The sequence below is a fragment of the Nesoenas mayeri genome (assembly GCF_963082525.1).
Source record: "Nesoenas mayeri genome assembly, chromosome: 5".
Taxonomy (NCBI): Eukaryota; Metazoa; Chordata; class Aves; order Columbiformes; family Columbidae; genus Nesoenas; species Nesoenas mayeri.
Window position 1 is genome coordinate 25189443 of NC_137548.1, and position 27318 is coordinate 25216760.

Sequence of the window (27318 nt, forward strand, 5' to 3'; positions counted from 1 at the left end):
TCTTGACACACAATTTTATCTCTGAACTACACTGGCTGTTTCCCTGCAACATGCATTCAGCAAGAATACATTTGGATTTGCAGAAAGCTCAAGAGCCTACTGTACGAAGCTCTTTTAGGAAGGCTTGTGAGGGGATCTAGGCTTGCTGCACCCTTTAAAAATGTATATACATCAAACATAGGGACTTAAAATACTGCCTCGAAAAATTCATCACAAAAATTCAACACCTATGCTAGAAATTAATTTTCTCTCCTCAGTGGCTTTCACTTTTTTTCCCCCTATCTAGAATGCAAGGAAGATTCCTAAACCAGATGCCTGCAAGGAGTAAAACTGTACACAGGAGACAAAGCTTAACTGCGTACCTGCTCTATTTGAGTAGATAAATGCTTTGTTTAATGCAGCAGAAACTGGTTACGGCCAAGTAATCTTAAAGAATCTTAGGCATAAGAACTCAAAAGCAGGTAAGCTCAGAGATCAGTTAAGGAGAACCAGTGAAAGATCTGAGCAGCTTGAATGTCAACCACATTCTGGTCACGAAGATCTGTCTACTCTTATAGCAACTCAGATGTCAGCCAGCAGTCCATCCTTGTCTGTATATTAAAAATATAGCACTGGCATCTGGACAAAGATCACGGAATCATTTTTGTTGGAAGAGACCCTTAAGATCATCAAGTCCAACCAAAGACAGACAACTATCATCTCAGTTGGACTACAGTTCTTCCAAGGATGAGAACTGACCTCAAAATTACCAAGGTGGATGTCAGCATGGCTTCTCAGTCTGGCCAGCATAAAGCTTCTTACCATTTGCTCATCCTCTTTGGCAGCCCAGGCAGGATTCTGGATCTGGTCACCAGCCTCCTTCATCAGTCGTGACTGAACATGCTGTAGATAGGCAGAGAAAGCCCTGCGAGCTTGCACTTTGCTGTGGACCAAAAGAATCAGTCAGCTTTCTTCAGAATAGCAATGGGAAGAGTTACAGCAGCCAGGCACAGCTTACGGACAAAAGTACAGCCGGCAAGGACCTCCTAGATGCACAAATGTTGAAGCCCAAAGGAAGGAGGACCCCTTCACTCCACTAGTATTTTCAAGGAGACCTTCAATTTGCCAAGATGGGGTACATCTTGCAGAAGATACAAAAGGCAGCAGATGCTCTGTAAGATCATCTCTAAAAATGGAATGCTCTTCTTGCCTTTGCACAGACTTAGCTCCTCTCCTCCAAAAGACAATAACATGAACATCAGCAAAACTCTGTATTTTTAAACCAAATTCTAGGCTCTCTTGGGCCTCCATCTTCACAAGCATTTTGAACACCACAACAACAGACCATAAAATAAATAAAGGGCTTGGTACTAGCGCCAGAGTTATAACAAAGGCCCTGCAATTCCCATTGGAAATGAAATAATTTTATCTATGAAAGTGAGCTCTTCCTCTGCTGGCCTGAGGACATGCCAAATTTCACTAAGCAAGGCAGCACTTAAGAATGAAAGAACATCAGCAAAATCTGCTGTGCAACTGGCTGAATATGTTGGGAAGCTGTGAGCATGAACTGAGGAAAGGACTGGGAGGGACACATTGCCTCTTATTCCCTCACAATAGTAGTCACTTTAGCATGTGCATCTGCTGCGAGTGAAATTGCTGAAAGCTTTGCCTAATTCTGTTCATTGCAATCTCGGCCTAAACCTTATCCTCCAACATTCTGCTCTCCCAGTCTCCACTATTCCTCTTATTTTTTCCCCATAGTTGCTACAAGCTGTCCCTTGAATTACCAAGCATGATTTCGCCTTTTCATAAGGATGTAGAAGCAGATGGGCTTTAGTGTCAGTGACAGATTCCCCTTCCATCACAGGCATTGTCCTAATCTCTTCTATAAAACTATCAAGTTTCACCTTAAAACAAACTAGAGTTTTCAACCCATTACTCTCCAATGTTATTCCAGAACTTACTGCTCTAATAACTAGAAGAATTCTTTTTACTACCCAGCCTAGCTTGACTCATGAGCAGTTTATATTTGCTTTTTCTTTTCCCAACATCATCCTGTATGTTAAGTAATTTCATTCTTGATGGGTCTCCTACTTTCAATTTATTTATTAACAGCAATTACATCCTTTCATAGTTTTAATTCTACTAGGGTGAACTATCTACATCTTCCAGCGTCTTCTAACAAAGCAACCATACTGGTGACAGGATGAGACTAGCAGCTCATCTCCACCTGCTGCAGTCACAATTTAGCTTCCATGAACAGGAGTGACAGCAACTGTATACAATAATGCAATGATATCCCAGAAGTATCTCATGTGATAAACGCTAGACCACATTTGGCATTTTCATGCATGCATGAGCTAGAGCTTCACAAACCTCCTGTGATCAACAAGCATGCAAGATATTTTTCCTTATAATTAATTTCCAGTTGATGAACACCTGGCTAATAGAATTTCTGCTGTAAAGGATTAGTTCTTAAAAGAATGTACTTTGTGCTACTGAATTTCACCCTAGTTATATTATTCCTATCCTCAAGGTCATCCAGCTCTTCCCATGTTTACTATACTACTATTTTCTAATTTCAATAACTCTCAGGTCTTTTCCATCAGCAAATTTCATTAGTACATTTCTACATTTTGTGTCATTCTTGAATTGATTATTAAAACCAGCCTCCATGTACGAGTCCCTGAAAACTTATTAAAAAGTCAGTCCAGAAATTTAGTCTTCCAATTTTATATGTCTGTAGATTTCATGAACACTCTTATAGTGTACATAGTAGCACTCTCAGATCAATGCATCAATTTAGATACGAATTGAAGTTTATATTTAAATAAAATACACTAAAAGTATCCATGCATCTGCTTAATCATTAGCTTTTGATGCTTCTGGAAGACCATGACAGGCAAAGAGGGGCTAAGCAAATGCTGAGTTCACAGGAGTGTTGAACTAACATCCTCTGTGGATAGCTGTACCAATACTGCAGTGACTGAAACATGACAAAAACACCTGATTACAATTCCTGTCTTCCAGTGAACTCCAGAATGCACAGCAGGCCTTGGAACACCTCTGAGCTGTGGATGCTGCTAGTCACCACATCTACCTTCTCTTCCCATATCTGTGGAACATCAGGATAACACTCTGAATCCTGACTAAGAAATACTACTCAGGCCACCCAGCACAATCCTGGAGCATGAGGCCACCATCCATCAGAAAAGGCTTTCCCCTGAGGGCTCTCTAGGGCTGCAGGGTTTTTTTTAGCTGTAACTGAAACATCTCATGAACAGGAGTTCAAGGTTTGTGCTGGTAGGAACTAAGGATCCTCCATTATCAATATATCAGCACAGCAATACAATTATTTACCTGCACTTGGTACTTTTGTGATTTAAAAACGGGAAACTGAAGAAGGTCCTTGTATAACACTGCCTCTGCTCCGGTGTGTGGAATATTGAAACCTGAGGCCTTAAATGCAGGAACAAGTAGCTCCCTTTTTTACTTCCCTGGAAATGGTAGAGTTGGGGCAACATGTTTCATTCAACTGCCATCTCTTCACCAGCAACACCCAATGTGTGGAAGGCAGAGGATTGCCTCACCAGGCCAACAAAAGGAGACAGAGTAAAGTCCTGCCACTTACAAGAAGTGACTGTAACAAGTCTGCTTTCTTTTGGATGAAAATTTCATTACTTCAGCTCTTCTGCCTGTTGACCCCCACTAGCAAAGCTTTCATCAGACAGATCAGATGGGGCCAAGCCCAGCACAATCCTGGAGCGTGAGGTCACCACAAGCCTTACACACTTCTGTGGGGAATCCCAATGCTACTGGGTGCTGAGTAAGGTTCTGCCAGGAACACCACACAGAGCTTATGTTCTTGGAAGGAGTTAGTTCTATATATAAGTAGATGACAGCATTGCTATGTTCATCCTCAAAACAGGTTTCAGTATTTTCCTGTCATAACAGCAAATGTCCTTCCCACAAGAAGACTTTAGAACAATCCTCAAATCCATTCGAGAATTCATAAACCCTCTCAGAAACTAAACCAAGAAAGCAACAAGTAACAATTATTTTCTCTACCTTTGGACATTTTTCACAGCATAATGCTCCTTATCTAGAAGATGTAAGAACCTCCTACACAAATATACGTGGCCACGCTTCCTTTTTGCCCTTCCTGTCTGTCCATCTGCAAATAGACAGTTTTACTATGCACATTTAAGGGGAGGATCAAGCTTCTAAACACCTAGTAGGACCATGGTTGGTGTTATTTTATACAATCTCCTCCAGTACCTCTCCTTTTTTTTCAAGCAACAGAGCCTGCATCAGAACATACTCTGCTCCACACTGTCATACTCAACAGCAGTCGATGAGATGTTTCAATAACTTGTCATTCTCAAATGACTTCTTGTCTTGCTCAGGAGGTGATGATCTCGAGCAGAGATCAGTAGTAGAGGTAAAAATTCTAACACCAAAAATAAAAGTACAAAAATGAGAAAACTAATTTTATGAAGAAGCAGCACTGGGGTATTCCTGCTAACTTTTCTTGGATAGTTTAACATATATTTATACCCACCTATCTGAAAATGTGAAGAATGAAAAGATGAATTTTAGAATTCAATAGCAGGCATCCTGCATTAAGATAGAAAGGCATGTCAGAAGCCTGAGTAGACCAAAGAATGGCTTATATCACCAGATTAAAGAAGAGCAACTGAAACCATGGCTTATGCTTTGTACTGATACAACAGGTTGGGCATTCAGGTAAACTGTCAGTCTGTGCAATAATCTCCCTTCTGTGCCAACCAGTTGTTAAGGCAGCCACAATCAGACAAAAATCTAGGCCCCTTTCTCTAGGGTCCTCTTATTTCCTCATACTCATTCACAATGTGGCACTAAGTGTACATCCTCCGCATTTTAATCAATATTAGATGCTGTCAAAACTCAAGGCAATATGTAGAAATCTCTCACCTCAGGTTTCCATGCTCTTGAAGAATGTGCAGCAAGTTAAATGGAGATTCTGAGTCTGCTTTTTGAAGAAAAGATTCTCCTCCATCTCCAGTTTTCTTGTCAAGTTTTTTTGGCAACTTCTCCTTACAGGTAGTATTCACCAAGTCAGAGAGCTCTGGCTTGCTTTTCACCTGGGCATCCGAAGGAGTGCCAACGTTTCTATCTAGCTCTTCATCTTTATCTTCATCCACCCCCTCTTCCTCCTCGTCTTCTGTGCCTGACTTGACGGACAGCTTTGTTGGTTCTGATGTCCCTGCAGGAGAAGAGAAATCACCTATGCTGGTTACAAAAAAAGAAGTGGGGAAGACTGTCCTGCTATTGATACCTGTTGGTTAATTTCTAAACTCTTTTCTGCTAGAAGGATAGAACACCACCATTTTAGAATAGCATCTTAAGTACTGCTGCTCTTTATTATTCTTTCTGCTTGTGTATCAAAGAGTTGAGAAGCCCATTTTCCTCCAATATCAGAGAAGACAGACTAAGATCCTTATTTTGAGTTCACAAATGGGAAAAAAGGCATTCTCCTATATTTTATCCTAATTCTTATATATATATTGACATATATACACTCATACTTTACATATATACTCATTTTTTGTATTTTTGTGTGTCATAAAAATACAAAGATATGAAATGTAAATTACCGTATTTGCCAATACAGATCATATATCTTAACATAGCACCAAAAATCATTTTATAATGTACAGTATCTCCCATCACAGGCAGCATCATACAGCTACTAGAAAAAGTTTAGATAATGACTTCAGGAACAGCCACTTGTGAGGATCATTCACCTCTGTACCCTTTTAAGTTTTTCCCACATCAGCTTGGATAAGAAGGATTTCTCTCTTTCCACACTGCTGTGTACGAGAACCATTCTGGAAGGTCACGTTTCCATCTTTCTCTGTAAAGCTGGAGGACTATAAAGGCACAAATACTGCTGAATTCTTGTACCCAAAATGCAACCACTAGCTCATCTTCAAGAGAATATTGATCATCTTTAGTCATACACGTGGGGATGTGGAATGATAAGAATGAAATTCTAGACACTAAGAAGGCAGGAAGCTCAGAAGGGAAATGAAGTAAAAACTATTAACACTTGAAATTAAAACTATTAACTTTAACCTGTGAATCCCTTTAGGGACTACAAAGGCCAGAACAACCCCTTTCACACACATTTCAAATTAAAAAGTCCTTGCTCACTTTTTTGTGACTAGCTGCTCATCTAAGACCCTAGCCATGCATACCTGATGGTCTTGTCCGTGCTGCTCTGGCCTTGCCATGACATCGACGGCGCTTCCGTAACTCCAGCGAAACAAGTTTTCTCTCATAAAAGAGAACATGAGAATCTACAGCTTCTGGTCTCATCTCCAGCCTTTCATTAAAGCCTGCTCTGGGAAACATAATACAGAGATATCCTCAGTCTCTCTTTATGCTTCTCTCCTGATCATACAAGAGACTTAGTAGATTCAATTCCTTCAATAAACACTCTTTCTGACACAGGGAAGAAATATTTACGATCAGTCTAACTTTAGTCTATGAAAAGCCCCACAAAAGTTTGAAAGGAGTCTTGCAAGTACTTTACAGAACATCATATCTCAAAGCCCCAAGATGCACTTATCATGCTCATGACTGAGCAGCATCTGTCCATCATGCAGCAGCTCAAGGCACAATTAATAGGGAAAACTGAACTGCAAGAGTTCAAAACAATAGAGTTGAGTGGGAAGAGAGCACATGGACCTGATCCAGTCTTCTGAATATTTTATGTAGACAGCTTGTTCTTTATTGTTCAGTCAGAGATAAGAATTTCAACATAAGTGAAACATGACAACCCTTTTACAAGTTCTGCCTGAACCAAGGGAAAAGGAACCCTGTCAGATTCCTTAGGGAGACAAACAGAACAACTTTCTGCCAGTGCACATAGATCAGGCAAAGTACTCTTTATGATATAAGTGGGAACATGCACAGAAAACTCCCGTTGCTCCATTTATCTTTTAGATCTAGCAAAATGAATATATGGGCATACGAAGTCCAAAACCCTCATGCATTACAGGATCTTTTGAGATAGCTCAGTGAGATGAGGTTTATCAATATGGTAGGAAAGCCCAATAGAAGCAATTTTAAAGTCCAATCCAACAAAACTTAAGCCCTCCGCAGGCCATGATATTCTTTGCTTACTGTATTTTTCTAAAATTAGTTCAATGGATTTTGGCTAGAAAAGGTGTTGGCCCAGGACTTGGAAGATGAAGCTGTGGAAATCTAAGTTTAGAATAAATCCTACCAAAAAAAGCCATTTACCGGGATTTCTCAGTGATGAAGTCTCTTTTCATCTTGCCCCTAAAAAGGGAAAAATGGCAAATATTACCTTCCATTCTGAATCACTGATTGCATTAAAAAGCCTCTGAAGTCTTTCACATGTACAATGAAAAGGTCAATTTTACAAAATTCCTTGAGAGTTTTATCTTAAAGGAGAAAAAAAAAAAAAAGGCTTCAAAAGAAGAAATCTGAGCAGCTGTTTTACAACTGATGCTCCCATCTGTCTGGCTTAAATTGGAGCGGCATTTGGAGCTACCCTCTAGACACACCCATCAAAGTACACAGCAGAAAAAAAAATATCGTACAGTGCTGATGTAGGAAGAGCTTCTGTCACCTCAGTCATCAACCTTATCCTTACTCTGTAGTTACTTTATGGTGAATCTTACATTTGGATAAGAAAAACAGTTGAGAAGGGAGGGTGTTAAACACATAGTGAAAGACACTGCGCACAGCTCTCAATACAAGTTCAGCTAGTAGTACAAACTGATTTGCACACAAGCACAAACCAGAAAAAGAGGCATCAAATCATGATTGCACAGGCCAAGAGACAGGGATACTAAACCTCTGGAGTAAATATCAGTGTTTACTTTGCATGAGGACAAGCTCTAATGTGATTTAAAATCTGAAATAAAAGGTAAGCAAGGACCATCTATAATCCCTTCATAGAGAACCCTGGTGCTTGAAGGTTTTTCACGTCTATACTCATCTTTTTACTCTAATGATTCCCACGCCTTTTGTGTATTGTCCTTTTTGCCCTTGGATTCAGAAAGGCAACGTAAAAATCTGAGAAACCTCCACAATCACTGACACACTAGAGAAGAGACACAACTGTTGCCACCCCTGTAAATCAAAGACTGGTGTTTGTAACATTGGATAAGGGAGGAATCAATCCTTCTCATGCTCTTCACGCCCTTTGCCTCCCTCCCAAACAGAAAAGCTTTCTACCTGTCCTGAAACAGGCGTGTAGCCAGCATGTAGTTCATTGATGTCCTGTGCTCTAAAAAGGATCTAGAAAAACAAAATACAGGATATATCAACACAATGAAACACAGCATAGCGCAGAAATAAGTGTTCTATAAAAAACATCCCAGAAGTGGATTGAGACAATATGCTGTACCATAACAGAAAAGAGGAAAGGAGGAGAGCTATCACTTCTCAGCTGAAGTTCCTGGTGAGGCAAGAGACACAAAGAAACATTACAGACTGGAAAAAAAAGAAAAAGAAAAGCATAATATAGTATCACTCACAGGATGAGTTCTATATTGTGTTTATGGCCTAATGACAGCATATACAGTACACGTAGCTCTAGGATGTAAAAGCAGATAGCAGCAATGGACTCTCTGAAGCAAAGACATTTTTATACTGACAGAAAAGCACCAGAGACAATGCTTGATAGCCTTCCATGAGGTACAGCTAGGCAAAGAAGCAGTTAAAACCAGGGATGAGAAAAGAACATCCTCAGCACTAAAGTAAACTCTACCAAACCCCTCAATATGTATCTTTCTGATTGCTAAACTAGTTGATCTACGTATACTTAACACAGAATAGCCCTCAACACAGAGCATCAGCACAACACTGAGCCATCCTATTGGATATTTTTCTCACCCATAAAGGTCCCATGTTAATGGGGTAGGGAATATTCGGATGAAGCCTCCTCTCCGTTCATTCTCCTCTCGCACTCGACGAAGAACTTTAACCTTGGAATAAAAAGAAGAAAAAAAGAAATATAGCCAGCAAAATAGATACAATGAAAAACGAACCCTAGAAAAATCTCTGGGTTTCAGAGGACACCACAATTACTGCAGTCCTGGAAGCGGGCTGAGTACATACGATATCCCAAGCAATTTTATCTTGCGTTTAAATTCTGAAGGAGTCTATCACTGCTTGGAGCACATATGCACGTCTGGCATGACTGAGGGCAAGGCCAGTACCAGCAGCAAAATTCAGCAGTTCCATTTCAAAAATTATACTACTTCTGTCATGTTTTTCATATGCACGCATGTGCTCTTTGCTGAGCAAATAACCCCACATATTGCATGAAAGCCAAGGTAAATATAAGATATTTAATAACCTACTTACCTCCTCCATGGAGAGACCTAGCACAGAGCTCCCTTGCTTTCCTGCTGCTTTTTCCCTGCCTGAGGGCATCGGGTTTTTAATTTCAGCATCACTGGCAGACAGAGGACGGGTACGCTGTAGAGACAGTGTGAACCCAGATTTTTCTTTTTTCCTCTCTCAACTTACTTTTTAAATAAAAAAGTTACATTCAAATTCCAGGACCCCATTCCCAGTAGAATCTACACTCCAGAGTACTACAGCCAGAATTCACAATTCCACACTGCAGCTGCTGAAGAGTTCACACCACAGAGGGCACCAAGTGTGAGTATTCACATTCCCAGGTTTTAGCACAGCAAGACTCACAATTCAGGCACTGGTGCCAGTATTTACACCCCTGGTCCCTTCCGGAAAAACATGAGACATACCCAAAAGCACCAAAGGCAGAATTTCATACAGAGAAATCCTCACCTAAGCAGCACTAGAGCCAGCATTCACACTCATAGGTCCCAAATACACTTGGATTCACACCCTGGTGCTACCAGAACCATGATTCTCTCTTCCAGTTGTGTTGCTACACTGGAACAGAACTGTAATTCACCAATGAGGTAAAGTTGCAGGGAAAAAGTGAAAAATTAAGTTGACCAACTCTTACTCTTTTGTTACTATACTGCTGGAACTCAACTTGCTTCTCACACTTAACAGACAGCTCTTGTACATGTATGTAGATACATCATGCAAATTTGCATACATATGCAAATTCTAAAAATAAGAAAATAAATAATTTGCAGACAGTCTCATCTTCTCAAGTTCATTTTAGCTGGTCTTAGACCCAGTTCAGAAAAAATTATCTCTGTAAAAATAGTGTTAAGAGTCTAGAAGGTCTCATGCCTTTATACAAAATTCAGATTTTCTTTTAACACTATACTGAACAGAGAATGCACAGAGAGCCTTTTTAATCTAGGAAGAAAAATATAACAGAAACTGTCAGCTGGATAAGCCCGGGGAATATCCTGGACTGCTCAGATATAAGTAAAACTCATGGCAAGATCAGGTTGTATCTTAATTCGTAAAGACTATTGGAGTTTACTTCCATTCTCTCTATTTCATTAGAAATTGCAAGCAGCTATTCAGAATCTGCAGATAAAGCAAATGCAAAAGCAACAGGCACTGCACTACAATGGGTTACACTGCAGTGACTGGCACAGAAAGATCCAATGAGAAAACAGAAATAGCAGGTGCCAGCTGAAACATTTTATAAAGCCTAATGAAAACTCATTAAGTAAAACAAGATAAAATGAGGCAATCTGGATGAGAAGGTAGGAGACACAAGCACTTGAAGAAGAAATAAAAACAACAGTAGTCAAACAAGCTTGCTTGATGCTGTGGAAGGCATTAAGTTGAAAGGGTTTTAGTCTTTCTTCCTAAGCTTTCTGCCATTTCAAAAGCACAGCTCAACAACTTTGCTTCATCGCTTCCTCTAAAAATCTCCTGCTAGGTAACCACCTCTTAAAAACCATTTCCTGACACTGTCATAACAATCATCATGTGAGAACAGCTCCTCAAAGAGAATATTACAGAAATTTTCAACCTATCAGCTGGATCCTATCAGAAGGAAATAATCATCTCCATTATCACAGCACAATGGGGATTATTTCATTGATTACAAATAGAAAATATATGCCTATGTATTGGCAGCTCCGTCTCCTGAGAACAAACTACACTGCTGTCAACATGCTAGAGAAAAACTCTTAACTTCACTGAAATTCTTGCACAAACACTTTTTTTCAATGTTTCATTGAAGAATTCTCCCTGGCTGTAGCACAGAAATGTTTCCAGCTCCATTAAGATATTGTTTCCTCTTTGACCCAGCTTATCTTTAAAAGCATAGATAAATCCAGCCACTTTGTTTTATCTCCAAATTCTGCAAGCATCTCTGGTTCCCACATCATGATTCTGATTATATTAAGCACTGACAGCAGTTGGCACAAAGGTCCTTCCTATTCTCTATGAAACCTCATTATTCAATGAGTCTTTTCTCTTAGCCCCAGCTAAACTCACACAGAACAACATAAACGGCGGCACATAGAATGAATTAGGTTCTCAAGATGATTCCATCTGTCCTACCCTTCCTTCCTGCTGAGAAAATGAGAGTCATCGCTATTATATTCATGCAAGAAGCCCAGCAGCAAAATAATGCCTATGGTGTCCCCACAGAGCCAGGTGCTTAGAATTGTAAACTAACATTGATTTGTCCATATGGCTCGCAAGAAGAATGCCAAATATGACATTTAGAAAGGTGGATCACTCTGACTTATGATAACAATAGTTCTACATTTTTCTGTTATCTTTAAGAAATCCTTCTTATCTCTGTATCTATTTTGACCCAGTTTACTCTCAGGTTTTTGCAGATTCCTTGAGATGACTGTTGCACAGAAAATAATTACTTCTCTTACAGAGCCACTTGAATTTTTTTCATACAGATTCACCTGTGCTATTCTTTTCATTCAGACTTATTCCATCCCCTGTAGTACATAAGACAAAAATTCCTCTTCCTCCCTTCTGGTGTGACACTCCTATTTGCTGCTGCTTGCACTAGCTTTTCCTTTGTTTTGCACTTTTCCTTTTCAATGACCTACAAAATGCAGAACATTGTGCTGCCACTGTCTTCATCATTTGATGACCGGAATGACAGCTTTATCTTTAAACATCTATATGCAATTTCTTCAAAATGCAGTTCAGAAATACTTGTAGGCTTAAAAACTTCGAGGGATTTGACCCAACTGACCTTGACTCTCACCACACCTCACTTAATCTGTTTTTAGGTTGTCAGAACTGATATGGTTTTTTCAACCTTTGCTCTTGCCACATGGAAACATGTGCCAGTACCTACCCACCTCCTCTTTTCTTGTTGACCTCCCCCTGCCACCAGCCTACTTAGCTGCAAAATATATTTTGGAACCAATTCTGCCAAAAGTATTGTGCAAGGTAACATTTGAAATTGCATCCCTTGTATTGGTGAACGGAGTTGAAGGGTACTTACCAATCTGGTGTTTGCTGTTTGTAACTGCAGAGATCCAGGACGCTGCAAGAGACGCAAAAAGAAAATAAAAACCTTGTGTTCTCCAAGACAGCATCATCCCTGCCCAAGTTGCAGAGGAGTGGTGAGTACCCCAAAGCAAAAAGGTGTAACTGAAGTCCAGAGATATAGCTAACTGCTTCCATCATCTCAATTCAGATCTTCCTCACATCCTCCACAAATGCATCCTGTTCCTATTCCAAATGCAGCACTGATCCTAACCTCAGATGTGCTCAACTGGGCAGAATGCATCTGGACATACACATAGTTTTCAAAAGCACACAGAAAAGAGCTCTGCAGAATGGACGAATGAACTCAACTCTCATGACCAGAACTGATATTTTTGTAAGATAAGAGCTACCCAGAGGGAAATATTTAATAGCTATGTATTAAGGAGAAGCAGATGCTGTCAAGTAAAATTGTTCACACAACAGAGGGTATACTGTAAAAAAAAAGAACTAAATATCTGGACATTCCAGAAGCCATTTCATTTAAGTATCTCAACAAAATTCCAGTTCTTGTAGAGAAACAAGATGCTATTTAACATTCCAAAACAAGTATAGAAACATCAGCAGAATGTCAAAAAGTACCCTGGATTACTTATCTGGCATCTGGTCTACAAGCAAGACCAGTTTAATGACTGGGGTAGGTTCAAAAGAAAACTATTATCATAGGAGCTCAGATTTTTCTTGCCTTGGTTGGTATTCAGGCTGTCTCCCTCCTCTCCAATGCCAAAGAGGGCAAATGATGTAAGAAAGGATTCTCAGGAGACCTATTTATAATTTTTAGCCCTACTACTGCCAAGTTCTCTACAGTTGGTCTATAAAAATTAGGTTGAGGTCCCTTTATTGCCTACAATTATTTGAAAGAGCTCCAACCCAAATCAACAATACATTACAAAGGAAGGAGCTGAATTGTTCATTTCCCTAGAGGGAGAAATGCTCAGAGAGCCAAACGAAAGAAATTGCACAAGGAACTTGCAGTCCAGTCCGGTGAAACTCAGAAAACAGAGTCACTGTCTCATCAACAAGAATGCTAGTATCAGCATTTGTTTCCCAAGAAACAACTTTTACAATCATTAAAGACGACTTATGTGAACGATCAAAACTTAAGACATCATGAAGGAGTTAAGAAAAACAAGAGCGGTCCAAAGTACCCTTTGCAACTGTGAATGGGAACAGAAGTATCAGAAATCCAACAATCTGAGATAAAATGCATTCAGCAAAGAACAGGCCAAAACATTCCTGAACCATGGAAAGCTCTATACACCTATTCAGCTATGGGATTTCCATTTAGGTACTTAAGAAAACATGCTATAAAACTATATCATTGGAAAGATAATGTAATCCCACCTCATAACCACTGCTCTGTCCTTACACCTATTTTTTTAAGCATAATAAATCTATAAATTTAAAGCCTCTTTAAAATTCAATGCTTCTCCACAGGTCCATTTTCTGCAACTGTCTTGCACATTTTTTTTCAGATAAAGGACATCAAATCATCAGGATCCGATCGCATTACTTTACAAGAGAACGTTACTTTTTCTGGAACGGCTCCTAATTTATCTGACATATATTTTGTCTGCCACAAAGAACACCTTTAAGGTCAGAGGGATCTGTATGAAATCCTATCTATTAAATTTGCCTTAGAAGCTTTGGACTCGGCCATGCATTGTATAGATACTCAAATGTCACCTTAACAGCTATTCACCGCTCTCCCAGTGACACAAGATTCCCCAGTTTTACAAGATGCAAAATGTTGTAATTTCTGTGAGTCTTCACTGTACCAAAATGAACAGTGTACTGGTACTCTGTCACAAAACAAAAATGACTTTTCATTTCCTACTTGAACTTGAGCTACACGGCCATGCTGCATGTCCCTCACAGGTGCACATGCACCAGCTGCCGAGTGGCAGGATACACTGTTTGCCTGTTTGCCTGAGGAGAAATGCAGCTGAAATGACAAATGACACAGGGGACCTCCTGCCTTTTGTGAGTGCTCCACATCAACAGATATTTATGGACCATCTCACAGTCAAAAAGAGAGAGAGCAACTGCCCTTCAGCACTACAGTGCTAACAAAGCACTCTCTCAGCAGAAAAAGTAATGAACAGTCACAGCAAGCCATGTGAGGCCTCAATCCAAGGATCCACAGGAAAGGAAGTGAGAGATTCCATGACTGAATGGGAAAGAAGCCTTAAATTTCCAAAGCAAAATGCTCTTTCCACCTGGAAGGAGGTCTTAGAGACATTCATAATGCTCCAGGATTCTGGAAGCTTGTTACCCACAACAAATCAAAAGTGACTAAACAGCCCATAGCCCAGGTACATCCTCTGAGTCTCTTCTGTAGTTATTCTAGAAATCCAGACAACCTCACTCACTCACTGGATCTCTCACCTGTGAGCCAAACTAAATGAGAGTAACTTTCCTGCTATCCCCCTCAGCTTTGGCTTGTAGAAGTCACTTACCTGCAGCTTCTGGTACAGATTTCTCTTGACAGATTCAGATGAATGACAAATTGCCCGGCTTGATCGCTGGCCTGGATCCTGGCACACAAAGCCTATGGGCATCAGGAGCCACATAAGAACTTTAAGACAGACCTAGCATTCCTGTTAACGATCTCAGTCTATACATTACCTTGCTGTCCCTGTCCAAAGACCAAAAAGATGCTTTTCTTTTTTATGCCTTGCTTTGTTTAATCCAAACTGTACAGTGCATTACATTTTTTGAATAAAACTGCAACGTGCTTCAAAACCAAGTACTTAAATAAATAAGATGGGTTGCTGAACAGGAGCATAGAGATAGGCTTCATTTCTTAAACGGCTGAGAAGACTACCTAATGACAATTCCGCCTCTTTTAGTATTGGGGGTAAGTTGTGTCAAGTAACTGAACCCAGATGTACTAAGGATGCCTAAAAGGTGCTGGGCACTAGACAGTCATGCAGCTTTCACAATTGTCACTGTCCTTCTAACATAGCCTAACTAGAACCCACACATTCAACCTAAAACAAAACAAAACAAAACAAAACAAACAATGCACGAATACCGATTCTGAGGGCTAAGCAGAAGTCACCTGCTAAAGAGTGGCATCTCCAAATACAAACTAAGGACTTTCAATACCACCTGCGCATCACAAACAGCCAGACTATTCTGAAGCTGAGCTGCCCACATATAACTTCCCAGTGCTAAATATGGTCAGTCAGTCTCCTTAACCAGAGTTCTCCTCTATTATCATCATCTAATAACACCCAGCTCATAAATCTACCTTTGATTGGTTTTAAGTAAGTGAAAGACTAAAGAAGCTTTTTGTTACACTCACCTACAAGGGTGAACATATCTGAGAGCATGCTAGCTTTGATCTTCAGGTCCAAAGGAGCATCACTATCACCACATGCAACACAAGACAAGAGGCATTATTTTTCTGGCATTAAATGAGAGGAATGCTTCAATATCCAAGATATCTTCCAATATAGTTTCTTTGTATTGGTCCTTAACACAGACATAATCAACAAAGGAGGAAAAGTAGGTGTTTTTCACATACATAAGTAAAGATGAAATAGCAACAGATTATTCAGTTAGTTTACCCTTTTTCACAGCTTTAGTCTTCTAATGCAGCAACACACAGTCTTGTTTTAGCTCTGCTTGTCTAGAAACATTTTCTCTGAATAGATCTACGCTACATTTCATGGAGTAGACAATGGTTGCTGTCATGAGAATTATTCAAAACCACAGTTACCTATGCATCTTCCACATAAAATCATAAAATCAGATGGGTTAGTTCTAACGGATGGGAACAAATGATTAGGGAAGGTGATAGATATGAAGAGATCAAACAGTTGGGACAGATAAGAAGCATCCATCATTTTATACAGTGGGTAAAAAAAAAATCATCAATGAATACAGTTCAGATCAGACAGGCTCCTTGGGAGCAGAGAAATCAGCCACGTTCTGCAGCACAGTGATAGATGTCAACAGCTCGGCAAAGAAAATGCCAATCATAACAAAGCAGAGCAAAAGATGTAGATATTAGAGTTCTAAGTAGTAAAGGATGCAAATAATTCACTGTGTATTATTATGAGCACAAACCACCAAACAAGGAAATTAAATGTTGTGGAAACACTCTAGTTGCACCTGAAAACAAAATGGGTACTGTAGAAGCTAGGGTTATGGACAGTGTATTAAAACAATAATTCTATGCAGGATAAAGAAGCAGGCAAAAAAGAAAACCAAGAGGAAGGTCAGATGTGGTTATTCCAGGAACATACAACTTCAAACTTATTTATACCATCGTAACTGAAATATTACTCACAGTACTACAAAAGTGCATTGTCATCTGTGCTCCTGTAAAGTTAAACAGTAGTCCAGAAAACACACATAACTGGAGATGTACAAAAATAAATCCTGAAGTTTCATTAGAGTCTAAGGGTCAGCATAAGGACCAAAAGAACGCTCACTCTTTAGATTTTAGCTAAAGAGAGTACTAGACCAAAAGTTTGAGCCCAAGCATACATCTATGTACTCAAGTCAAGCAAAATGCTTGGACTCCAAAATCTTAAACTTTCTACTCAGCCAAGGGTATTGAAACCTCACACAAGAGTTTGGAGAGCACCAAAATTCATCTATAATGGGAGATTTTGAAGTGTTAGCAATGATGATGGACTGTGGAGGAGCAATAATTAAAAAGAAAATTGAATCCCAACTGTGTTATTTCAGAGCCTGCTGCAATAAGTTTGTTTATGCAAAAGAAAAAGCAAAGGACTATCCTCTCTGTCAATTAGCCATGGAACAAATACTCTGCAGACATCATGAAATCATGCTCTCCTAGGACCACACATTTCAAGGACAACCATCTCTAGCAACAGTCCAAGTCTCATATTAAACTGGGAATCACTTACCAGGCCAACGATGGGGATAGGTTTACTTCCAACAGCCAGGGCTTCAGAGTATCATCAATAAGGACATCAAAACCATACAGCTCTGAAAACACAGCAAACACTGTAAGTTCACCTTACTGCACCTTTAAATATTCAGGTAAGGTCCAACATTAGTCTCTATCATGTTGTTCCTATCCATATAATTTATTTTAAACCCAGTGAAATCTCTAGGGCTGAACAAATAATAACATTCCAAGAGTGAGAAATTTCACTTCCTCAGAATCAAGATTCAATATATTCTGTTTGTTGGGGAAAGAGGGAAACAGAAAATGAGTCTTAGAAAAGTACTCTGTGGAAAAATTAATTCTTTGCTATCCACAAACTGCAGTTCATGGAGAACTCTGTTACTTGTTTTCACATAGAACTGACACAAGCCCAGCAGGTCCCATCTATTTCTTCCATTGGATCCTGGACACAACAGAACTTCATTCTCCTTTTTATGGTTTAATCCCTATATTAATTTTTCCAGACAGCTACAGAAAATCTTGGTTTTTTTCAAGCATCATATTCTTTTCAATTATTCATGTATGGTTTTGTAGAAGATCCCCATGGGACTACAAGAGTCTTTACCTCAGCAGCTCCATCTACATGGACAACCTCTCATAACTATCTTATTGACAGCTTCCCACTTTGCAGCAAACCACTATAGAAATATTTTTTCCTTAGTTTCTCAAACATTCATAACATATTACATCTGCTAGATGTGTTCTGCTCTACACAGGTCAGACTGAAGCCAGCTTCCTATTCCAAGGCTGATTTTATTGTTTCATTTTATACACACATTCTCTCTAGTTTGGAAAGAGTCGCAAGAAGGATGCTACACAAAGAAGACTGCAAATCAGAAGTTGGCATTAAGGCAATTCCCTCTTCCAGCATCAAGAAGTACAGCTAATGATCATCAGAGTAACTTATGTCCATTTTTTTCAAAAGACCACAGAACAGGGTATTGGCAGAGAAGAAGGATTTCCATGGAATTAACCAGTTCCCTAGTGTCTGGAGTGAATGCAGGAGAGTTTCTTTGCCATGCTGCTTTCCTTGAATTCTGGCTTTGGCCTTTTGTCGCCTGCCTGACATTGATGCTGGCTCCAGAGAGCTGGACTGCTTGACAAGCTCTTCCTATGCAGACAGCTGTGTGAGAGCTCATGTAGCTTAGAACAGGAAGCTAATGAGCTGTGGGGGGGACTTGGAAAGGAAGGCAATGGCAGCAGAGTGAGTATTGCCTGCTTGCTTTTCTAGACTGTGTAGCCAGACATTGAGTGGGAAGCAAAACAGCAGAGAGTTAAGGAGTTGGTTCACTCCAAAGAAATGAGGCTGAATCTACATTTGGCTCTCTTACTACCCAGACAGAAAAGGCTGCAGCAGAGAGAAGAGGAGGAGGTGGGGATTATAAGTGTAAACATTAACAAAACTTTCTGATCAAAAGAAACTGCTGATGATTTTGATATATTCTTTCAAAATAAAATCTCAGGTTTGGTGAAGACCTGCAACTCTTAATGGTATAGCAAACTCCAGTGGCCAGACACTGATGCCCAAGGCAGAGAAGCGGTGAGTGGGCCTGTGGCAGCTGCTGGTCTGCAACCTCCCAGCCCCAGGCAGGAAGCAGAGCATTTTGTTTTGACTGGCTGCTGCTGCTCTTGCTGCTGGCCATTCTCTCCCTCTGCCCCTCAAAAGACCTTTGCTAGTATTTTGGCTCCTCTGACTTTTTCCTCCTCTCCCACAATTCCTCCCTTCCAAACCACTTGCTCTTTAAACCTCCCTCTTTCCCACCCAGATACCCACTTTTACAAATACATGTGAGTGACCTCTTGACCTTAGCTAGCCTTGACCACGCAGCTGGTGCTTTATTCTCCTTTCCCTTGTTATTAGGACAGAAAACTCTTTGGGATATCCCTGTTGACTCAATTCCATTGTTGACACATATCTAATGTGATCTGCAATGCATCCTAGGAAGACTCCACTACTGCTGCATAATGCCCCAAGTCTCACATATTGTAGGTCATATCTAGAACACCTTGAGAGATGTTTCTGCTACCTCAGGGCATGATCAGGAGATATGTAATATCCATGTTCTGGCAACAGAATCAAGCCTCACAGGTTCCCACATAGGACTTAGCACAAAGGGGTTCTCAAATCGGCCTATGGTACTAGGGCACAAACAGAACACAAATCGCCTGCGCTTTCAGCTATCCTAGAAATATCTCCTTGGCCCTCTTCCACATCTGGAAGATGTGCTACTTCGATTACATACAGAAGTATCCTTTCTACTATGAAACCCCACTATCATTTGTAAAAATAAATACATAGGCAGCACAAAGATGTACAGTCACACGAGCGTAGCAAGGTCAGAAGTAGATCCTCTGCAATTACCAACATAAGCAAGATTGTTATTTCCCTCTGTAGAGAGAGCAAAGAAAAAGAGAATGACTGAAAGAGAAACACATGCCTTACGCTGTGGCAATGGTAGGTTTATGACAACCCACCTTGCATCGTTATTGTTATTAAGGGAAGAATAGAAGAAACTAAGATAACAAATTTCCACAGTGCCTTCCCTTGATTCCCTGCTCTTGCTACTGTTACACAATCCACAGAAACATGTTTCACCCTTGCTGTTTGCTAAAGAGATTGGAATTACATCAGGAGGTACCAGCTGTTGCCAAGACTCAGCAGGAACAGCCTGGCTCTCCCGTCCGGCCCCCACAGAGAAGTCATTGCTGACAGAGCTTCCCATCCTCCCAAGAGAAGGGCCAGCTTCAGGCCAAAGTCTAACAGCAACACTTCTGCCAGAGATTTTTTTTTGCCAATGCCATTATTCAAGACTAAGAGGAAGGCTAGAGACATGGTTTCAAGCTTTTTGGTTCTGGTAAACTACCATGTATTCCAAACTTGGCTTATAGTCCTGTCAAAGACTTCACTGGCATCCCTTTTTAGAAAATATCCCTAAAGAATTTGCTATTCTCTGCAAGTCTAGAAACTAAGCCAGAAGTGATAGCCCGGTAGCGCAAACAATGTTTTCATGATTTTGCACAGAATGAATAAGCTCAATTCCTAGAGGGTCGCTGTAATTCTGGTCTTTGTTTTCAGCTTGTTCACCAGGGAAAAAGAAGCAGTTTTACTGCAAAGTACAGGTTCTGCAATTGAATGGAGGCAAAATGAGGTTATGAAGGACGCATATACACTGAAAAAAAATGTTGCATACCTAACTCATCTGCTTGTACAATAAAAAACAACCATCTCATTTTAAGCAGGAGCATATTTACAGATGTTCCTAATACAAGGAACTACACCTGTGCCACTGAAATGCGAGTATTTTTCCTTCCTACCTTTTTGGTGCTTTAACTAAAGGTATCCTGCAGACCATGCTTATAGACAACATACATCAAGGAGCTTCAGTTAGAAAAGTTAACTGTGCTACAATTTCACCCAAAGCAGCAACCAGACAGTGCAAGGGAGAAAAACTTCTAAGAGTATAGTGATGGATGTACTGCTTTGCTGAACACACTGCCGGCTTCAGAGACTACATAGTATTTTCTAAATTAACTCCATCACCTCTTCTAGTGATGGTACAGTACCTGCTCCAACTCTGGTAAAGCACACCTTAACAGCTATGGGGACTTGAACAAATCTGTATTTTCAAGGCTATCACAGTCAGGTCTCAAATCATTCCTGTTATTCTACAACAAGCTAGCATAACAGTTTAGGCTTAGATAAGCAAAAGGCCACACTGTGTCATATCAAGTAACAGAATAGAACCCTCTACTCTGGACACCAAAGGCTTTGGGGAAAGTATTGGTGATGCAGTCTTGTGGGGGAAGTTGTCTTGCACTCCAAATAATACAGCTTAACTCCCTTTTTTAGATAACTTTTACAGAGAAAGGCTTCATCTCTCAGTGTTATTACAGGAAAGGACCCAATAAGAGGGGGCATGATTATTGCACATGTTGACATTCTTGTCTGCTTCACAAGATGCAGCCTGCACCTGCCAGAGTTTGTTATACTAGCTTGGCCAAACGTGTAATCACGTTACTCAGAGGCACTTTCTCCACAATGGGTAACCAGAGAAAGTCCATCACTTATAAGGTGACTTCTCAACCTTTTTTCCTTCTACTGAAGCCTGAAGGACACTTAGTTGGACTAATTTCAGGTGCCTACATAGAATCACAGAATGTTAGGGATTGGAAGGGACATCGAAACATCATCTAGTCCAATCCCCCTGCCAGAGCAGGAACACCTAGAAGAGGTTACACAGGAACATGTCCAGGCAGGTTTTGAATGTCTCCAGAGAAGGAGACTCCACAGCCTCCCTGGGCAGCCTGTTCCAGTGCTCTGTCACCTGCACTGAGAAGTTTCTTCTCAAAGTTAAGTGGAACTTCAGAGAATCATAGAATACCTCGAGTTGGAAGGGAGCCATAAGGATCAACGAGTCCAACGCCATACTCCTCTAAGGACTAAATAAAACTAAATCATGAGACCAAGAGCATCATCCAGATACTCCCTGAACTCTGACAGGGTTGGTGCCGTGACCACTTCCTTGAGAAATCTGTTCTAGTAACCAACCACCCTCTCTGTAAAGAACCTTCTCTCCCCCTCCGCTGTCTCCTTTGAGGAAGCTGTAGACTACCATGAGGTCACCCCTCAGTCTTCACTTCTCCAAGCTGAACAAACCAAGTGACCTCAGCCAATCCTCATAAATGTTGCTCTCAAGACTCGCTTGCCTTTCTTCTACATAAATCACTGCTTTCTTTGGTGAAGATCAGAATCGGGCTCATCACCTATACCAAAATCAGACTCAGAATCATTCTTCTACTCTGAATTCAGAAAAGCTAATAAGGCCATCTTCAAGGCTAACATCAAAGAACAGGAGTCTTGGTGGAAATTAGGCTGGCTTTATGCCCTAGTTTTGGCTGGGATAGTTCATTTTCTTCCCAGAAGCTTGTATGGTACTGCATTTTGGATTTAGAATAATGCCGATAACACACTGATGTTTTAGTTGTTGCTAAGTAGTCAAGGACTTCTCAGCTTCTCACATGGTGCCAGATGCACAGGATGCTGGGAGGGGGCACAGCCAGGACAGCTGACCCCAACTGGACAAAGGGATATTACACCACACTCAGTATATATTTTGGGGGAAGCTGGCCAGGGGAAGGGCTGAGCACTGATCACCAGGTGGTGAGCAATTGTATTTTGCATCACTCATTTTATAATATGCTATTATTATGATTTTCCTTTCTGTCCTGTTAAACTCTGTATCTTAAAAACAAGAGGTCTACCTTTTTCTTTTTTCCAGTTCTCCCTCTCATCCCACTGAGTGGGGGGGCGCAGCTTAATTTTACATGAGGAATTTTACAAGAACAAAACAGAGGCTTGCGCTCACATTTTTAAAAACAAGGCATGAACAAGGCTGCAGCAAAACCACATAGTACTTACACTACTTTCTGTGATGCACTTCAGAGGTACAAAACTACTGAGCATCCCAAGTCCTCTGAGAACTGATTACTAGAATGCAGTAAACAGCTCACATGACACAGCCAAATGAGAACTCACTACAATCTTTCCACAAATTGTCATCAGCACTTGGCTTTGATATTAGAAAAAGAATCATCCTGACCTACCGCTCTCACTTTTTAGGCAAGCATGGGTAGCTGAAACCATACAGACTGTCTCACAAGTCTTACTTTAGAACATGGAGAAGCCATAAATGGAGCCTATTCCCTTAAACCTAGAAAATAAGTATATTACATTTAACAAACAAACCAACCAAACACACACAATAACATTTACTTGGGAAGTGAATGAAGGACCATAGCAGTGCTAAACTGTTAGAGAAAAAAAGTGGGCAACCTAACCTAGATAAATATGTACTTGTGATTTAATTTCTAGCAAGAAGGTGGCAACTGTAATGGAGTCCTATTTTTTAGAATAGCATTACAAAGGCTAGAGTAGAATACACATTTAGTAATATTTTCTAGAAGTTTTCCAAACCAGGCCTACCTCTGTATCTGAATCTCAGATATGGGTTTCTGAAGTCCAAGATACTTTTCAAATGATCAGTTTTTCTCAGGACACACAGGCAGTTTCATTGTTCAAGCCCAGAATGAAAACAAAGGCTCTTGGGAGCCTCTGCATGCTGCCTTGAAACAGTCATTCCCAGTTTTCTCCCTCATGGTAACAGCTATGAACTCAGCCATTCTGAACATTTCCAGCTAGAAAAACTGCCTTTTTTAATAATACAAAAGGGTTAAAAGAGCCACAACTGAAGAGTGTCAGAACAAGACACATGGATGAAGAATGAGCCATACAGCACAAACAGGGCAGTTCAGATCCTTCGGACAAGGACCACCACTTAATTGTGGGGGAAGGTGGCAGAAAGTACTGAGCTCTGGAAATGCCTCAGGCTCCCTAGGGAAGCAGTATGGCTCCTACTTAAGCTCTCTTTCCTGGGAAGCTCTTAATTCATGTTTACACTGAAATAAATGGAACAAAACAGTTTATTTGTCGGGGAGCATCTGAGAGGGTGGTTAGTCCAGCCCTGGGGAGGCAGCAGGAAGTGGAATAACCTCACAGGCAGGCCCAGCAGAAAATACATGAGGAACCTAAGTTTCCACATACACAGCTCAGAGGAATCCAGAGACAAAACTGAGTGAGGAAAACGGAGAAGAAAAAAAAAAGAGGCAGGTAAGTTTTTTTTCAGTCCAGTTGTTGACATTTCTGTACCTAATAAGCTGCTACTTCACTAAAACTATTACCTAACTCATAAATCCCACATGTATGTCAAGGTTCTCCAGCTTGAATAAAGGCATCATAGCCAGAGACGTAACTAGTTTGGCAGATAATTAAACAAAATATCAGCTACCGCTCCTCCTTGATCCTTCACTGTCTCATCACCCCCAAATATCCAAAGATGACAGCATTTACGCTGAACTGCTGAAAGCTGCAGACTTGTTAATATCCAAGTGTAATGCAAGGACCACACAAATGGATTTACCTGTCACAGCTAGTTTAAATATAAGTCCCACTACCTAAACACAGGATAGCTTAAGCCAAGCTTAATATCTGGTTTAAGCACTGACAAACTAATTCTAGACTCATTTCCCCAAGACTCCATCTTCATGCGTGTATCCACATGAGCAAAGGGCAGCTAACAGCAGGAGGAGGCCTCTTTCGGGAAGGTTGGGAAGCAGCCACTGGAAAGCGGGAGAAGGCACACTCTGGTACCAGCCGCTGCTTTCTGGACCTCATCCCAGCATCTGCAGCCAGCGAGTTCTCAAATCCATCTGCCAGCACATAGTTCTGCATCCAGCTTCTGCCAGAAATAGGTTTTCACGCCACCATGTGGTACTTTCACACAAGAACAAGCCCAGAAGCAATATCACCACCATCATTCCAGCCACTGCATTACACATTCCTCCCTAGTCCTCAGATGCACACAGGACAATTTTTCAGAACTACATCAGACTAGATGGATCAATGGAAAATATTAAATTCTCTAAAGGGATGTTTAATCATCCACAATTATCCTTTGCAAAGGCACTAGTGGGCCAGTACCTTCAACTTTCCAGCACTTCCCCAGTTTCCTTTCAAGTTCCTTTTCATCTTCCCATTTTATAGCATGAGAGTCTGATGAACGACACAGGGTCACTGTGATTCAACATCCCCTGCCCTCACAGAGGCCTATAGTGAGAATAAAACCAGTATCCAGCTTCCCAGCAATAGGGAATGCACGTTTCTCTGTAGCATCAGAAAGCTGGAAGTTTCAAACAGTAATCGTAGACTTAATCAAAAAAGATGCCCCCCCAGTGCCTTACCAAAGCAGCTGCCACGATGTGAAAGAAAAGTTTTACAGGCTGTTGCAATGGCCAGCTCAGCAGAAACTACAGTCTTGATAATCAGGTCTTCCACGCTGGCCATCAGTGCTGCAAGGAGGGGAGGAGGAAAAAAATCAAAAGTAGGGGAAAAAAAATTAGATTGTGAAATAGCACACAATATCTAGAAAAACGTGAGCAGAAGCATATGGAGAGATACCTTTGTGAATCAAAGCATGTGAGAGCCTATGGATGACAAAGCAATGATGTCTGGAAATCCATGCAAGCATAAGTATTTATATATACATGCGTAAGTATCCTCATGCAAAAATACTCACAAATGAGAATGATAAAAGTGAGTATATGTACAGTGCAAGCAAGCAGAAACATGTGGCCAGCACATCAGCACAAGTCGGCTGGAGTCCGATCACCACCCACTCAGAGTATTAGGAAGGATTAAACAAGAGTGGGTCAGCGAGATAAGACCCTAAACTACAGAGAATAAGTCATAGCTAGAGAGTTATAAAAATTTTTCTTGTGGATTTTTATGAGACAACTGTTGTGTGATGTTGCACCTTCCTCTAAAGCAGCTGTTCCCATACCACAATTCACAAATCATTTCAAAATGATAGGACTGGTGACAGCTTTCAGCCCTGTTGACCTATAGATAATCTGCAGTTTCACCAAGCTCTCTCCAGCTCTTGTATAAGCCTGTAAACAGAGCTCAGGAACAGGAATCTCAGCTGACAGAGGGAGAAAAAGACAAGAAAAGATACACATTAGATATAGGCCTGGATTCTACACCAGGCTTGAGATGAGTCACGCAACAGAAAGAACACCACACTTAGTTTCTGTTTTCAAGGACAAGCAACAGAGAAGTGAAAGGAGGAGGGAATGAACACTAGAGTCCTAGACTGAAAAGTTAGTAGGGTTGACAGGAGAGCCTTCTCCATCCCTCAAGGGGAGCACAAGTAAACACACAAGACCTCCAGCAAACCCGCACATTTGGTAACCCCTGTCCCAAAGAACATCTAGTACAAACCACTTGACTAGAGAGTCTGATTTAGGCCCACAAGTACTATTTCTCATGTTAAGATGATGACATGCAGGGACCTGAATAATTACAGAGGAGCATGTAAGCAAATTCAATGTGAACTTCTGTGCCAGAAGACAACTAAGTGGAAACAACGCAGCATGAGAATGTCTAAGTGCACATAAACATCCCAGAACACAAAAATCTTGCCAGCCCAGACAAGGTCAGCACTTTCCAGCCAGCATTCTGCCTCCTTATGGCCAGAACCAGATGCATTAGAGAAAGGTGCAAGAAGACTTGTAACAGATAGTTAGAGAAAGCCAGTTGCATTGCTCAGGAATTTACTTAATAATTAAAAGTACATGTTTTATATTTTAGGTTGGGGTGGAGAAATGTATCAATATAAACAACTATGCATACACAGCTTACTGAAAACATATGGTGCAAGTGACTGGACAGCCATGTATGCATATGACTGGGAAAAAGTCTACTTCCATCTGAAAGCCAGATTCAAACCTCTTCCTCCAACATTTAAGTGTTCCCTGGCAACATCTGCAATATGGGCATAGCTGCTATCAGTAGCATTACTGATGTCTCAGTATCACAGGTAATTTATCCCTTAAAGGATATACCTGGATTCTGCTCTGCAGATGCATTTACTCCCAGCAGACCTGGAAAAGGTGTGGAAGAGGGAGCTACTTTATATGAAACACAGACTGAAATGAAAACACCCAGCAAAAACCTGAGCCATGGAAAGATGACACCACATCCAAGAGTCATTCAAACTGGCACAGTTCTCCAGAGGCTGGTCACTCATCAGACTGAACAGGCCATGGGAGCAGTAGAGGGAGGGAAGCTTTTAGAAGGAAGGGAATGACCTTAAGAAACGGGAAATGTAAGTAAAATATTAAGAAACACGTCCTGAGAAAGTCCCAGAATAGTATTTGCAAAAGGGAAGGGGGAGGCCTCATCTCTGGGGATGACACTCATCTCTCGGGATAAAAAATAAATGTACAGCTCTACTGAGTAAGCTGTAAGGAACAATGCTTCCCTCCACCCTGCTATGGTGCTAAATGGGACTCACTCGGGCTCTTCCCTCACTTCTTCAGATTTGCACTAGTGAGATGATTAA

General features: G+C 40.8%; 1 protein-coding gene across 1 annotated transcript in view; it reads right to left on the reverse strand.

Annotated features, from left to right (window-relative positions):
• Positions 1-27318, reverse strand: part of TTLL5 (tubulin tyrosine ligase like 5) — a gene marked incomplete at both ends in the record, with an annotated part of 133025 nt that overhangs the window by 81131 nt on the left and 24576 nt on the right. The window contains 12 exons of the mRNA XM_080346263.1: positions 802-922; positions 4933-5224; positions 6219-6364; positions 7270-7308; positions 8233-8295; positions 8893-8984; positions 9367-9480; positions 12386-12427; positions 14889-14980; positions 15740-15801; positions 17316-17397; positions 25157-25264. Coding sequence (XP_080202389.1) covers positions 802-922; positions 4933-5224; positions 6219-6364; positions 7270-7308; positions 8233-8295; positions 8893-8984; positions 9367-9480; positions 12386-12427; positions 14889-14980; positions 15740-15801; positions 17316-17397; positions 25157-25264 — 1253 coding nt within the window. The remainder of the gene's footprint in view (positions 1-801; positions 923-4932; positions 5225-6218; positions 6365-7269; positions 7309-8232; positions 8296-8892; positions 8985-9366; positions 9481-12385; positions 12428-14888; positions 14981-15739; positions 15802-17315; positions 17398-25156; positions 25265-27318) is intronic.